General features: G+C 37.9%; 3 protein-coding genes across 3 annotated transcripts; 2 read left to right on the top strand and 1 right to left on the bottom strand.

The window, feature by feature from the left end:
- Positions 1–1,767: 1,767 nt before the first annotated feature.
- On the bottom strand, positions 1,768–4,561 carry LOC306744333 (uncharacterized protein). Its single transcript, XM_079226951.1, has 4 exons — positions 4,176–4,561; positions 3,367–3,421; positions 3,044–3,158; positions 1,768–2,912 (listed from the first exon to the last, which is right to left on the bottom strand). Exons 1-4 carry the CDS (start codon positions 4,467–4,469, stop codon positions 2,585–2,587), a joined length of 792 nt encoding a protein of 263 aa, XP_079083077.1. The 5' UTR covers positions 4,470–4,561; the 3' UTR covers positions 1,768–2,584.
- A 1,165-nt stretch (positions 4,562–5,726) lies between these two features.
- On the top strand, positions 5,727–8,735 carry LOC306745155 (uncharacterized protein). Its single transcript, XM_079227901.1, has 4 exons — positions 5,727–6,002; positions 6,168–6,222; positions 6,626–6,743; positions 6,916–8,735. The coding sequence occupies exons 1-4, from the start codon at positions 5,748–5,750 to the stop codon at positions 6,935–6,937; spliced, it is 450 nt and encodes a 149-aa protein (XP_079084027.1). The 5' UTR covers positions 5,727–5,747; the 3' UTR covers positions 6,938–8,735.
- Positions 8,736–9,940: 1,205 nt separating this feature from the next.
- them4 (thioesterase superfamily member 4) lies at positions 9,941–14,226 on the top strand (the record flags this gene model as incomplete). Its single annotated transcript, XM_079227303.1, has 6 exons — positions 9,941–10,063; positions 11,189–11,378; positions 12,265–12,427; positions 12,796–12,906; positions 13,211–13,335; positions 13,451–14,226. The coding sequence occupies 6 exons, from the start codon at positions 9,941–9,943 to the stop codon at positions 13,495–13,497; spliced, it is 759 nt and encodes a 252-aa protein (XP_079083429.1). The 3' UTR covers positions 13,498–14,226.
- Between the last annotated feature and the right edge of the window lie 822 nt (positions 14,227–15,048).

Genomic DNA, 15,048 nt, shown 5'->3' with positions numbered 1-15,048 from the left:
TATAAATGAGACCATTCAGGCCAATAATTAGGATACAGTCATGGCTGATAGGTATTACTACAATATTATGCAACCGCTTAAATAAATCAAATGTAATTAATCTGGAACCATTCAGGTGTTCAAAATATAATAAACACCTGTTCAACCTATAATGAATATAACCACCCTACAACGCAAATTAACTCAAAATTACTGTGAGGAACTTTGTCTGAAATGATTACTGATGCCTCGATATGACCAATATGTAAACTACAGTAAGTAAACGAGACCATCAGGTTATTTCTATATAGTTATTATTAATGCTTGTCATTGATGCCATCGGGTCGGATTCCACGCAAAATCAGATGACATCATGTTGCTCCTTTGGCTCAGACTTCAGTGTAGCCTGCGGCAGCAACCAGCCTGCCATGGACATTCAAATCCGGCTCCGCTGGCGCCTGTGACCTGCAGCCGACACGCCACCACACTGCTATAGGCCCAGGAAAGAAAGTCTCGGGAGATCCAAGACCGAAACACTACCACATTTATCTACTGGAACTGCCATAATCACCACAAAATGAAAGATCCTTGCAGTACCTTTAATGTTATGAACCTTGTATGGTTGAATTTTTGTTGAACATTTTCCAGAATGATAAACATATGCTAAATTATCCACCAGGAATACTTTAAAAAGCTGCTGTTCAAGTATTAGCATTAGAACAAAAAATGCACAACTAAACAAAAGTGAAAAGTTGTTTTTCTATGATCAAGATTGTTATGTATTGTTAGGTTTAGAATATATTTCACAAAGAAACTACTCAGGCACAACGTTTTATTGAAAGCTCCAACATTATTTAATGATTAAGCTTTAGGATCAGCCAGAATACAAACTGCACAGCCAGAGCTTCAGCGGGAAAGCAGAGTGAAGTTTATAGGGAGAGACAGACAAAGGCTTTGTGTTCTCTGATTGGTCAGTGCTTTGGTCTCTCTCTCTCTCTCTCTCTCTCTCTCTCTCTCTCTCTCACACACACACACACACACACCCTGAGGCATGGTCACTAAGAAAGAGAGCGACAGACAAGGTTAACAACGATTATTCAATACTTATTTCTCTGTTTTTAGCGTTGGAGGAGTTATCTAACAGAGGGGGAAAGCGTAATAGTAAAGGCCAGAAAACGCGATGAACAGCAGCAAATGATCAGAGGTAAAGCTGGAGTGCAAGTTAAACAGACGCAGGGGAATTGTGTCTCTTCCTGGTTCAGACTTATTTGTATTTCCCAGCATCCCCTATTTACATTCAACTTTTAACTCAGCAAACAGATCCTTTTTTTTTTTTTTTTTTTTGGGAGCACGTTCCTGTTTGGATACATTTTAATGCAATCTTCAAAGAACAATTAATTCTAGGATATTTCTCAAAAAGGTTATTTTTGTGATGGATTAAGAGACAACGAACCCTGCAAATGATTAATTTTGCTCAACCCTTGATGTGCATTTTACTTTTTATTAATACCACAACCGTGTACTATAGTGAATGTTCTTTCATACCACAAACGCACAACATGAATATTTCATAAAGGTTTACAATTGTGGATATATTATTGTGTATGGATACAGTATAAATAGATGTATGTCATCATGCAGTGATGACATCTAAAGTACACTGTAAGGTTTTTATACTTGAGTACTTTGTGATACGGAATATTCAGAGGGCAATATTGTACTTTTTACTCAAATACTTTTGACAGTTACTTTTGACATTTTATATACAAATGATATAATCATCATAAAGAATGTAATACATATATATATATTTATTTATAGATACATACATATCATTATATATAATTACACAAACAAATATGAAATAGTAAAACATATGTCCACCTCGATCAACTACAACACTTTAATGCTGTTTGTACATTAATGTAATATAAGACATATTGCTTTGAAAAGGTTGTCCTGCATAATGAGTACATTCACTTTTCATACTGTTTGTTTATTTAGCAGATTTTGTACTTTTGCAATTGAGTGCCATTTTTAAATCTTGGTATTTCTACATTTAGTAAATGTTAATATTTTTTCCACCACTGCCACTATAATTAACATAGTTAATCAATAGATGCAGCGTACGTTAAATAGTCATTAATGACACTTTATTTTACTGGAAAATAATAGTTTTTATTTAAGTTAAACACAAAGTGTGTACATTAATGACAAGTTACTGTATACATATCATCCCACATGTTTTAACATTGGCTCACAGCTGTGTATTTAAAAAGCAAAGAAAGCTTTGTATAAAGTTAGTTATAATTAGTAAATGATATCTTACATTTCCTTTTGTTTACAACAAATATGACAGAACTCATGAACCTGGCCAGTACAACATATGTAGTACACAATCTGTTTATTACAAAAGCATTTTGCACCAACACACAAACACAAACATATGTCCACATCAAAATGTGACTTCAATCCTCATTTTGTTGCATGAAGACAAAAAGAATATGGAATATTCATTACCATCCCAAATTATGAACCAAAGTAGCCCTTTGAGGCTCCTCCTTCAAAAGTGGTGTTTGTTCTGAAAAACACAGGTTGTAATACCTCATCTCTTCCTAGGGGCCTCTGGTTTGGGGGCCTCTGCCTTTGGTTCCTCTGGTTTGGGGGCCTCTGCCTTTGGTTCCTCTGGTTTGGGGGCCTCTGCCTTTGGTTCCTCTGGTTTGGGGGCCTCTGCCTTTGGTTCCTCTGGTTTGGGGGCCTCTGCCTTTGGTTCCTCTGGTTTGGGGGGCTCTGCCTTTGGCTCCTCTGGTTTAGGGGGCTCTGCCTTTGGTTCCTCTGGTTTGGGGGCCTCTGCCTTTGGTTCCTCTGGTTTGGGGGCCTCTGCCTTTGGTTCCTCTGGTTTAGGGGCCGCTGCAATCACTTCATTGCTACAGCTTTGAGAGAAAGTTCAAAAATAGAAAAGGCGGTGAATGCATACAGTGGTTTTCATTATGGATGATCAATATATCTATTTTATTTTGTAATATTGTATGTTATAATAAGTCTAGTAAAGTATTAATAATACCTTGCTAGTTCTGTTCCTGGTTTCAAAAAGCCACAAACTGCGCTTTGTTTTTCTAGTTGCCGTTTCAGTTTCTCCAATTCTTCGCTCAAGTTGATAATCTCCTTTTCGTATTCAGCTGTATATCATATGGCAAGAGACATTTTAATTGTTACAAATTAAAAAGGAATTAGGACCATCACTTGAAGTTCCTTTTTTTCAACTGGATAAGAAATACATGTACATGAATTTGAATCAGCACCTGTTCTCAGTAAAAGAGTGAAAGGTTGCTTTGTCTTCTTTCACATATTAAATACATGACCACCTTTTGGCATTGAGGCACATACCTCTGATATTTTGTAATTCTGTCTCTGCTGCTGCCAGCTCATCTGTCACAGATTTCTGCAAGTGGAAACGAGAATGTCAGTGACACAAAGTTGAAATCGTCTCTACACTAAAAGTCTGCATCTATACTGCACATTTTCAACTTTGATGCAGCCACATCCTTCTGACTTCCAGAATAAATATGGCAATGTTTGCGTCACAAGATAAACCGGATCTGCAAACAAACCCAACTTTGGCATTAGTCCTCAGTGTTACATGATCAAGTAGCCTTTACGGACTTCATGGCTTTATGAAGTATTGTAATAGTTTACAAATTGTAATGCAGGAAAAAGTGCACTATTGCTGGAGTGTGTTCATGCCTTAGGTCTGTAAATCTCTGCTCTGATGGTGATGATGAACTCATTCCTAACCTGATTTAAACAGGTCATGCGGGTTCTTTGGATTGTTGGCCATGCAGTCAGATCAGTTGTTTAACGTTCCATTGCAAAGAACATTGCAGGTGCTTTGCTTCTCTGTAGAGCACTTTGCAAACTTTGTTTTTAAAGGTGTAAATAAAGTTATTATTAATAATAGTATTATTATAGAGAGCCAGGTGATACATTACAATGGTTATAAATAACTCTTTGTATTTATTTAATAGTTTATCCAACCCCTCAAGTTAATATTCCTCTTTCAACTGGAGCTTTTCATTATGTTTTATTAAGATGACAGTCTACTGAATGGCTCTCTGTGTAAACTAAAACCAATATAACTTTTCCTCGGAATCGCAAGGCTATCCATACAGCGTATGTGTCTTTCAGTTTCTCCTCACCTGGTGTCCCAGGCAGACGTCTGATTTACCCTGCGTGTCATCTCCTTTGCCCTGGACCATGCGCGCTTCGTCCTCCAGCGCTTTCTGCTCAAGTTCGGTCTTCTCCAGTATGCTTTTCAACCTGTCCGCCTCACTGTGATGGTCTTGCACTATATCGTAGGTCACCTGCAGCTTAGTATCCATAAACTTGTTATTTCTCTCCTCATGGCTGAGCTCCGTTTTCCGTATTTGTATCAGCCCCACCATAGCGACACACACGACTAATGTCGCAGGTAGCGCACATAGGACCTTCATGCCCGTGAACCCTCTTTGTGTGAGCTGTTTCTAGAATGATGGATAAATGTCGGTGATAAGTGGTGAATCTGAACACAGGGCTGCTATCCGTGTCGTCCTCGTTACACCTTTTTGTTTGCCAAATTAAAATCAATCAACCAAGGAGCCCGACTAACCTGCGCTGTTTGATTGAACATTAACGTGGGATCAGCGCACCACCCTGTGTCACTAAACACGCCCTCTCTCTGTACTGCGAGGTGAAAAGGTATAGGCTCGGCTTTCACCTGGTGTAATGTCCTGCTCGCAAATGAATAAGCAGGCCAGTGTTTGTTGTATCACTGTGCGTCTGTTGAGAGGACAAGCTGGAGTTTATATGGCAACTCATTTGTGTAAGGCGACCTCGTTTAAACAGTGGTCACATTAGCGGTCCCAAACTAAAATGAATTTTCTTCAGTATAAGTATTGGTAACAAAATATCCAAATTAAAAGTTCGTAAAGAATGGCCCCTTGAGTGTTATATTTTGTATTATGGAATATTAGTAAGCATCATGTTGGTTGGAGTTGGATTGGAGCTCATTTTAAGTGTTTGATGTACTGTTAGGTGGAGTAGTTTATAACAATGCATAATTGTAAAATATTGTTTGTATTTGTTGTAATCTTATGTGTAAATTAGTAACTAAATATGTCAAATTGCCTAAATGTATGGAGTAAAAGGCAGGCTACAATATTTAGGATATACTCAAGTTAAGCTCGTATCTCAAACTTGTACTCAAGTACAGAGTAAATGTACTTGCTAAGTTTCCAACACAGTGTAGAGTAACACAGTTCAACAGATCAGAAAGGTGTCATAATAAAACATAAAAAGAGCACATATCAATCGTAATTATTGAATGAGGAGATTGAGTAAACACAGTTAAGGCTATGCGAGGACACATGTTTTGATATCTGTGGAAATGATAGGCTATCACATATAGTTTCTTATTGCTTTAAAAAAAAAAATACTTAACCTGTTTTTACAACTAAACAGTAAGATATCAGGAAGTACGATGGGCATGTTGTAAATCTAGCCACGGTGTTCATGAAGGCGCTGCGTGGGGTCGCCACGCCCATCCTGTTAAGCAGGTAGAGCAGGTGGAGCACACACTGTAACGCCGAGGGAGGGAGCTGGATGAGGCACGGGTTGAAAGACACCTAGACTGAACAATAACTGACCAGCACTTCCCTCGTTGGTCCAGTCTTTTCCTCGTCTCAACCAGAATGAAGTTCGCACTTGTTTTTGTAGGCCTCGCTTTGGCTTTGATGGTGGTATTGATTTATCAAGCCGTGCTCCAGGAGTTGAACCTGCGCAAATTGAAAACCCGCAGGCTGGAGAACACGGTAGAGCTCAAGAGGAAAGAGAAGTTCGTTGGCGAATTGAAAATCAAATTCCAGGAGATAAATAAAGCGTTGTTGTCTGTCAACACCAATATAGAAGAGCTGAAAAAGAAGAAGCAAGACCGTGAAACGATAGCACAGGGCGTCAGTCAATCTCTGGAGACCTGTATCAAGGAGACGGTAAGGGACACAACCTCTGTAGTTTTACTCACAATTAGAGTTATTTCACTACAATCATAGCATCATTGACTATTGACAGGAAAGTATCACTCTTCAGGATGCACACTGTGTGGGGTTGGCATGTCTGTAACTGTTGATCAATACTTTCACCTGTGCCTTTATTAGGCAGATGTTGAGCAGAAGAAGTCAGTCACAGGCGAGGCCATTGTAAAACTCAAAGGTAAGGCAGCTCATGTTTCACCTCTAGTCTGGTATCAGCTCTGGGCAGATAGTTAAAATGAGCTTCTGTACAATAATGGTCAATCTTAAAATTGAGCCAGATAAGATACTGTGACAATTCTTCCATAATGTGTCTCATGTTAGTCAGGCTTTCTTTTGGCCTTTTAAATGACAGAGGTTTGGAGCTGCTGCGATCTGTCACTTTTGTCTATTTAAACTGACAGTTAGAAACCAGTGAAACTAAATGTGTCAGCACTAACCCGCTTAGCTCCAGGCACACAGTCCTTGGTTTCAGTCACTGAGCTTAGCAAAAGTAGCAGCTCCCATTTCACAAATGTAATGTGTATTGAATACAGACATTTTTAGCATTGTTTCTCTCTCTTATACAATATAAATTTCCTCAGCGGATCATGACACGACTAAACAGAAGGCTGGAAAGGACATTCAGAACTTGAAAGCAAAGATTTTGGAAAGAGACACAGCTATTTGTGCCTTTGCAGATACAACCAAGGAGGAAGCAAGGTAAGATCAGAAATAAGAGTGTGGTCCAGAACATCAGAGTTTAAACAGTATAACACAATATTGTTACAGAGCAGAACCATAGTAAGGCCATGGTTGTAAAACTAAAGATGTATCTCATTAGGACTCTGGAGAACAAAGTAACACAATGTTTTTCCTTTTCTCTTGTTTGCAGGAAGCTGTGTGCGACCCATTAAGCTCAAAAATGAAAACTCAGACACTCAACATTTAATGTTTGTGTCTCTGAATTTGCCATGCAAATGAGGTTAGATTTGGTTCCATCACAGACGTGAGTAGAGCTCTGTTTGTTCCTTATGAGAAAGTCATAACTATGTTGATTTAGAGAACAAAAAACTGTTTATATATTCATTGGACAAATGGCACAGGCATAGGTAATGGGGAAATATGTCGCATAGTTTTATATAATGTTGTAATGTGATTGTGCTGGTGCATTGGTGATCTCTAGTAAATGCATTTCTTTCTCTGTAAAACACATTGACAGATACTTGTGATTACAGTCCTTCACAAATATATTCACTTGGTCATGTAGATGTCAGCTTCCCCTGGTTGAGTCGGTAAAGCTACATTGTGTAGCACTTGAGCAGCCAGTCTGAGGCAGATGGTATTGTTTTGTTGTCCGGCCCCCTGATGAAACATTAGTGATTACCAGCAACCGTAAATGGTAAACATAAATTGGTATCTGTTTAATTTCCAAGGCCTTGTCTCTGTGGAAGAATTTGTTCCAAATGTATCACCTTGAGTTGAACAATAAGCTTTTTCTTTATGGATAAATCAACTCACATGTTGGAGGGTGAAAACTGACAGTTGATTAAAACGCTGATGTTGGACAACTTGAAAAAAAAATGCAATGTGCGCAAATTACTGACACATTGTGTTCTGATGTTCATCCGAAACCAAAATAGATAACAGCGTTTGAATGGCATGTTACTCTACCTCCCCCTAGTGCAGAACCAAGGAGTATACTGACAGTCTTTCTGCATTGTATAGTCATGATTGGCAAATGGTTGAGACAAAAAAACAATGAGGTACCATTGTCAGAACTTGCAAAAACATAATATGTTGAGCTTTGAAAGCTTTATAAACTATTCCAGTTTAAAGATTATTTTGAAATGCCTACATGGTCATGCTCCTTCCCTGCTTAATGAATTTGTTACAAGACACCAGCGCACCAGTAGAGTGAACACACGGGCCTCCGTAAACAGTCGTATTGCTTATATTTGGACTATTAGTCTTCTCTGTTCAAGAAGCAAACTATGGAACTGTCTACCAACAGACAAATGCAACACAATTGTAATGTTTTTATATGAGGTATTCAATCATGGCTAAAAGAGAAACAACATTGCACTCACACCTAACACCCCTGTAAACACACTTGCACTTTGTGTATGTATCTGTGTATGTATTTGTGTATGTATTTTCTTATTTATTTCTTTAAAAAAAGAAGCCTCCTGTGGACGGAAGGTGTTGTAAATTAACATTTCATTACAAACACTTAACACAGTGCATCTAGTTCTTGTGCGTAAATGTATGTTACAATTCTAATGCCACTGTGATGTCCATATCAAATAAAGTCAAGTCATGAGGCTGTAAAGGTTTGAAAAGGTGTAAACACAAATGGGACAGCACTTTGCTGCAACATATCACGTTAAAATATTGTGTACAATTGTGGGTATTTATTTTATACTTTTTACTCCCTGATTTGGACGTCTTTCAGGCTCTTTCCTCACGAGATGAGAGCTCATTTCAAATAATCTATTTACTTGTTTTTGTCAAAACGGCTTCAATGACAAAACGTAATGTTTTATGAATAAATCTGTGTGACATAATCTCTGCTGCTTGCATTCCTCTGATTTCATGTTTTTATGTCCCATCTTTAATCCTTAATGTTGTGTCAATGTAATTTGCCAGGCTGAACACACGTGCCGTCCTCTTTGTTTACCTTTTTTTCTTTTTACATTTTATGCTTCCACTGGTAACTGCATATGTAATATATAGTTGCTATTAATAAAAAAAAAAATTAAAATCAATATAATCTTCATAGTGTATCTCCCACTTCCTGTCCTATTGCTTTAACTCAATCTATACATACTAAATTCAGTCTTGGTGCAGCCACCCTGAGTCTGGGTCCTTCAACGTGCTACCAAATGGTAGATACCTCTCTGTAAAATAGCATAATGTAACCAAGTGGGTTGAGTAGTAGGTGACACCTTTGATGAATAATAAACCGAGAGATTGATTTAATCTATTGTGATCAATTTAACACTTCCTCCAAAAAGCCAATGTACTGAAATTAACCAGGAACAAAACATGTAGCTGTGTACTCCACAGTTATATTCAATTTAACTAGTGTTGAGTGAAATTGTTCTACATGAAATGTGGTCATGTATTGCATTGTGTGTCAAAGCATTGAGATGTTATCCACAATAGTGTGGGGTTTGCTTTATTGATTACCAATAAGGAACATAAAAAAGTACAGTAAACATAGTACATTACAACAGAAAGTTGAACATTGCCAGGGTTAGAGACATATGGGAAATATAAACACAACACTGCCAGGGGTATACATATATATATATATAGTCGAATACAATGAATTCAACACTGGCAGGGGTGGATTTGGGAAAATACACAGTAAAATTATAAAACAAAATAATGCATCTCAACTTAAATAACTAGTTCATAAATCCTCAGAGCTTTTGTGTTTTGTGATAAACAATCTTTAAATAATAATCCATATAGTTACAAAGAGATTTAATGCAGGATTTCACCTTTTCAAATGTTCGTTTGTGAAGAAGGTATCGGCCATGATGAATAGTTATGTTTCACCAATCACAGTGGAAGGTCTAAACCACGTGACCTAAACCACGCAACGAGACTGGAGCGAGATTCTCGTGCCGGTAGTTGGCCCTCTGTTGCTCACATGAAAGTCACCGGTTTAACATCCCGGTGCGCCGTTCGTTGCGAGGCATTTTTCCATTTGTTCGAGGGAGCTAAACAGTAAGTGTTAAGTGTTAAAATGCGTATGGAAGACCATACACCTCGTCCCGTGTATCTGTGTTCATTCACGCGATAGGACTTCGTGTCGCTGGTTATTATTCAACGCTACCTCAGATTACAGCTCTCTCAAAGTCAGTTTCTGTGCACGTGTTCCACCATCCGCGTCCTTTTAAAGTGTACAAATGGCAAGGAGCCTTGGTCGAATATGCCGGGGCTTTCAACGCCTCGGCCTACTCTCCTCCGTACAGCCTGGACCCAGCCACCCGTCCTCCAGCGCGTCGGTCAGGACCACCTTTTCCATGTTGGTAGGTAGCAGGATGGCTTGGGGGGTTGATCAGTCATTCTCCTCTCACTGCTTCCGGAAGTGTCACATTCCTGTGATGGTTCAGTCAGCCTGTAATTCAACTTTCAGCACTTTGTGTTTTCAGTGCATTCTTGTACAAACACTGAACTACAAACATGTCATACAATTCTGTATCACAATATGATAGCAATGTCATCTAAAAGGCTACTTCAGATTACACAGTTGAGCCATGAATTGTACACCGATTCAAATATCCTACTTGGAATAAATGAAGATATCTTTTTGCATCTTATTAATATGTAGATCAAGCAAGACAAGAGTCTTTGTATAAACTGCTTTTTTTTGTTCATTAAAATAAATGTTTTCCGTTCAAAACAAGAAAGTAAACTTAATTCTTCAAGCAAAACTACAATAATTTTACAGCAAGGTCAAAGCTCCTTGTGACTATTGGCACCGACCGCTTGTGGCATCTACCGACACATAACTCCATATTAGGAGAGGACAAGTGGGGATATTATTGGACTTGTATTTAAAAACGTTTTTGATAAATAGTTTTAAATTTAAAAAGGATGATTTATTTTCCTTATTTTAGCCGATTGTTGTAAATTACTATACAAGTTATTATTTAGAAAGAGTATATGTTGTTCCTTTTTGTTTCAAAACCAGCAAAATCATACATAAATGAATGATAAACAAAAAAGCCTAGTTGACCTGTCGTAACAACAATGGGTGTTCCCCACTCAGCTTGGCAGCTTCTTTTTTTCCTTTTTTATTCAACAATTGCACATGTACAATTTCATAGTGTCAATAAAAGACGGCTAAATACATTTAAACTAACATGCCAGGGGTGCCGAACGAGTGACGTTCGCTTGCTGCTGTCCTGGCACCTGACTGACGCCTGCCACACACTTGCCACTGTCAGTAATTGCACTCGCTGGCTCTCGGATTTTAAGCCATATTTCAGAGAGTGGTGCTTGTCAAAATAGTTGTTTCAAACCACACCTCCAGTGTATGACAATGACATGCTTTGTATACCACACAGTCCCACCAGTAACTTTGCCCAAAGCTTGCTGGACCCAGATACAGTTGTATACTATTAATGTAAAGGATTTCCCTTTTTCAACAGGGTCTAAAATCGTCCTTTTTCGCCAAGCACCGGGACTTCAGCCTGCCTAACTCCTCATGGGGCACAGAAATGATGCGCTTGTACAAACATTATGACAGCCAGTGTGAGGTGGAGCTGGAAGGAGGAGAGAAACAGGAAGGGCCGTGGCAAAGACTGCCGAGCTACAATCGCTTCATCAAGTATGCTACAGGTAAAAGTGACGTTGGTCTCATTTTGTTGTATTTTAACAAAATATTCATTTATTGTTTAAATGATGTAATGGGACACAGTTTTTGAGTGAACATGACTTATCACCTAATATTATCCCATTCTCGATTTTAACCTTTTTTTTGTACTTTAACGACTTGTCAAAGGCTATTATAGATTATTTTATATTACCAATATAATGAATGGCAAATTGTTCATTTGGTCCACTCTCTTCACTCTCATGGCATCGTTTTTACTCGTCATCTTTACTCTCGAGACGTCATCTTCACTCTCGTGGCGTTGTTTTTTTCAGTGAAAAGAAGGTTGAGTGAATGTTGGACATTCAGAAACTTGACTCCAATTCAATTATAAGTTTCCTCTGCAAACAGCTGGATCTCTTAATAAGCGACTGTTTGCTAACATTTTAGCCATATCAACTTAAAAGTTGATGAAATGTCAATGTTGTTTTCACATGTTTCTGCTGCTACCGATTGGCAAAACGATTGTTATCGCACGTTTGAGTAAAACACCATGATGGTGGTAGTGCAATTGATCACCATGGACCTTAAAACAGTAAAGACATCCTCGTGTATCAGCCCTGCAAGTGTAACCAGCTATATGTGACCAGTGAAGCAATGTGACTTGACATGAACTGACAAAGATTAATTGATCAAACTTTGTTTGTCCAGGTATCAAATAATTATGGTATATACTATCTTATATTTTAAACCACAAAAAAAGATTGGAACTAGGTAAGTGCTGGTATAAATGCTTAAATAATAGATAAGATTATCCAAAATATAGAAATCTGTAAATGCACCTGTACTTGGGATTTCCCCCTGGGATTCGCTGTAAACTGCTGACAGTTCACTTGTGTGTTTTCCCATCAGGTGGACATTATCTTAGTAAGATAATCCAGTCAAAAGCTCGACTTTTTACCCGGAACAACAAAGACGCGGGGGCAACATTTGAGTATGTTTTATTTTTCAATAGTGAGGAGCAGAAGTGTGTGGCCATTTTCCAGGCTGGACACCTACTGGAGGGGCCGCCAGGGTGAGATGACTGTATGAATGAATATGTATGTTGTATTTTTACATACAATAACTTCTCCATACAACACAATACCTTGAATGTATTTCCACATGTTATTGTTTTAAAAGATTTAAAGTCTTTGTCTGAAATGTGATATTTTGCGGCGCCACAGTAGCCCATTCCAGCCATTTGTTGCATGTCCTACCTCTCACATTTCCTGTCTGCCTTTTTATATTATCAGCTTTCCAACAAAGGCAAAATGCCTTAAAATATATTAATTAAATTAATTACCTTTACAAGATAGGCTATTTTTTAATCTGAAGACCTTACAAAAATGCACCCTTTCTACTTTGTATTTGGTGTCTAACAGAAGTTATGTGTATTTCCAGACATGTCCACGGGGGGGCGATAGCCACTATGATTGACACTGTGGTCGGGGCTCATGCCACCATAGTGTCTGGACCTGTTGTGACTGCCAACCTCAACATCAACTACCGCAAGTACATAAAGAACATATTTTTTGTAACTTTGTTTAAAATATACTGAATATGCTACCTTTTTTTTTTTATTGGTTAGTATACTGACAGACAATAGTTTTTTGTACTTTTGAAGACACACGTGTCTGTAACACCTATTTGGTATAATAGCCCAATTGTCTTATGTCAGTATTACTGTATAGTTAGGATGAGCAGTCAGGGTCTGTGTGTCCATCCAGTCTTTTGTGGGCATATTGTGTATGTTGTACTGTATGACTTGTATCATTTATGGTCAGTTTGCCCTGACAAACACTTTTCTTGTTCCCAGGCCTATCCCACTGGGAAGCACATTGGTGATTGAATCCTCTCTGGTAAAGAAAGAAGGCAAAAAGATATTTATTACATGCAAAGTGACCAGCAGCGACGGCTCCAAACTGCACACAGACACTACAGGTACAGTTTTACAAGCATATCATGTCTGATGGGACATGTCGGTGCAAGTGATTGTGTTGGGTCACATCTTTTCTGTATTCTCACTGTCCTGTTTTCTTTCATGCCTCTTATGCAGCACTGTTCGTGTCAATCAGTGTCAGCAACCTACTACTGGGATCGTGACACAAACACACCAGACTACCACCTCCCCAAACACTGTCGCAACCTGAGGCCACTGTGTGTGTGTGTGTGTGTGTGTGTGTGTGTGTGTGTGTGTGTGTGTGTGTGTGTGTGTGTGTGTGTGTGTGTGTGTGTGTGTGTGTGTGTCATTGGTTTGGAGTATTTTTTGGGTACTTATTTGATAGGTGATATCAGAGATACATTTATATCCTAATACTTATACGTTCTCTGCAGGCCAATATGTTATTAGTAACAAACTGTACAGTTTAATGAAATACCTTTGCTTGACTACCTCTGCTATGTGTTACTAACACATCGACAGTACATATCTAAGAATTATTAATTGTAAATGTTAGGATTTATTTATTGTAACTTATACAATATTTGTGGTTTAAAGTAACACTGGTGCCTTTGGATGTGATATTATTATTATTATTATTATAATGTATTATTGCTCAAAGTGTACTGAAGTAAATATTTTATTTCTTCCAATAAAGCCTTACCTATTGGTTTTTTATGAATTAAGCAAAGCATGTGTTTATTTGTTCGTCACAAGTTTAATTGTTTGCCCGAGGGAATACAAATTGCATTATTTTTCTTTTATATATATATATATATATATATATATTTTATATATATATATTATTTTTATTATATTATTTTATATTATATATATTTTCTGAGGTCTTTGCTTCTGAACATTCAAAAGAAAAAAGACTTGAGTTGGATGTGTTGCACTTACACTTAAAAGGACATAGTGTGATATGTTTTTTTTTATTAATCCCCTGATCAAACTTGTTAGTTTGACCACTAATATAAACAACATCATACAATATTAATGATTGACACTGATGTTGATTTGATTAAAGTAAGGATTTTGTAAAATAAAAAACTCATGAATGCAGAAGGTCATGTGTTGTTTTTTGTGTGTCTTTAAATTATGCACACATGAGGATTAATAATTTAAGTATTTTAGACTTTGGTGCAATCAAGGAAAGCTAATTTTCTACATTTGGGTTAACCAGACTTTCAGGCTTCTTACTTAGTCTTAATTTAGATTTTCAGGTGTGGGTTGTTAACTGTTACTCCACCATGTGGTGGATGTGGTTATATTTGATTACGAGGTGTAAATTTACATGTCATGAGAGTATCGTGACTTCAAATGGAGACCGGAGGGGTTTCAGACTCAAATATCATAGCAGTTGTCATCTAGTTCACAGGCTCGTTTGTCTCACTCACTCCGACTCTTTCTACAACCAGAAAAGACTGAGGCGTCCCACGATATGCCATAAAAAGTCAATCTGTCCACATCACAGAGATCTGTTCTGCTCAGACAGCTACTGCAGACGACGGTGCTGAACAACTGCTTATGACAGACCTGAAAACATATAGAGCACTATTTTGGGTTATACATATACGTACTGCCTATATGTCGAAGACACTGCATTCTTTGATTTTCATATTTGACTATGAAACCTCTTAATGTGAATGTTATGTTAGTATCTCTTTACATTGTGATCAACATGGGGGTGGAAAAAACAACTTGAACAAAAA

Source organism: Taurulus bubalis, assembly GCF_910589615.1.
Source record: "Taurulus bubalis genome assembly, chromosome: 12".
In the NCBI taxonomy this organism is placed as follows: Eukaryota; Metazoa; Chordata; class Actinopteri; order Perciformes; family Cottidae; genus Taurulus; species Taurulus bubalis.
Note: the sequence above shows the minus strand (reverse complement) of the source record. Positions and strands in the feature narration are given on the sequence as shown.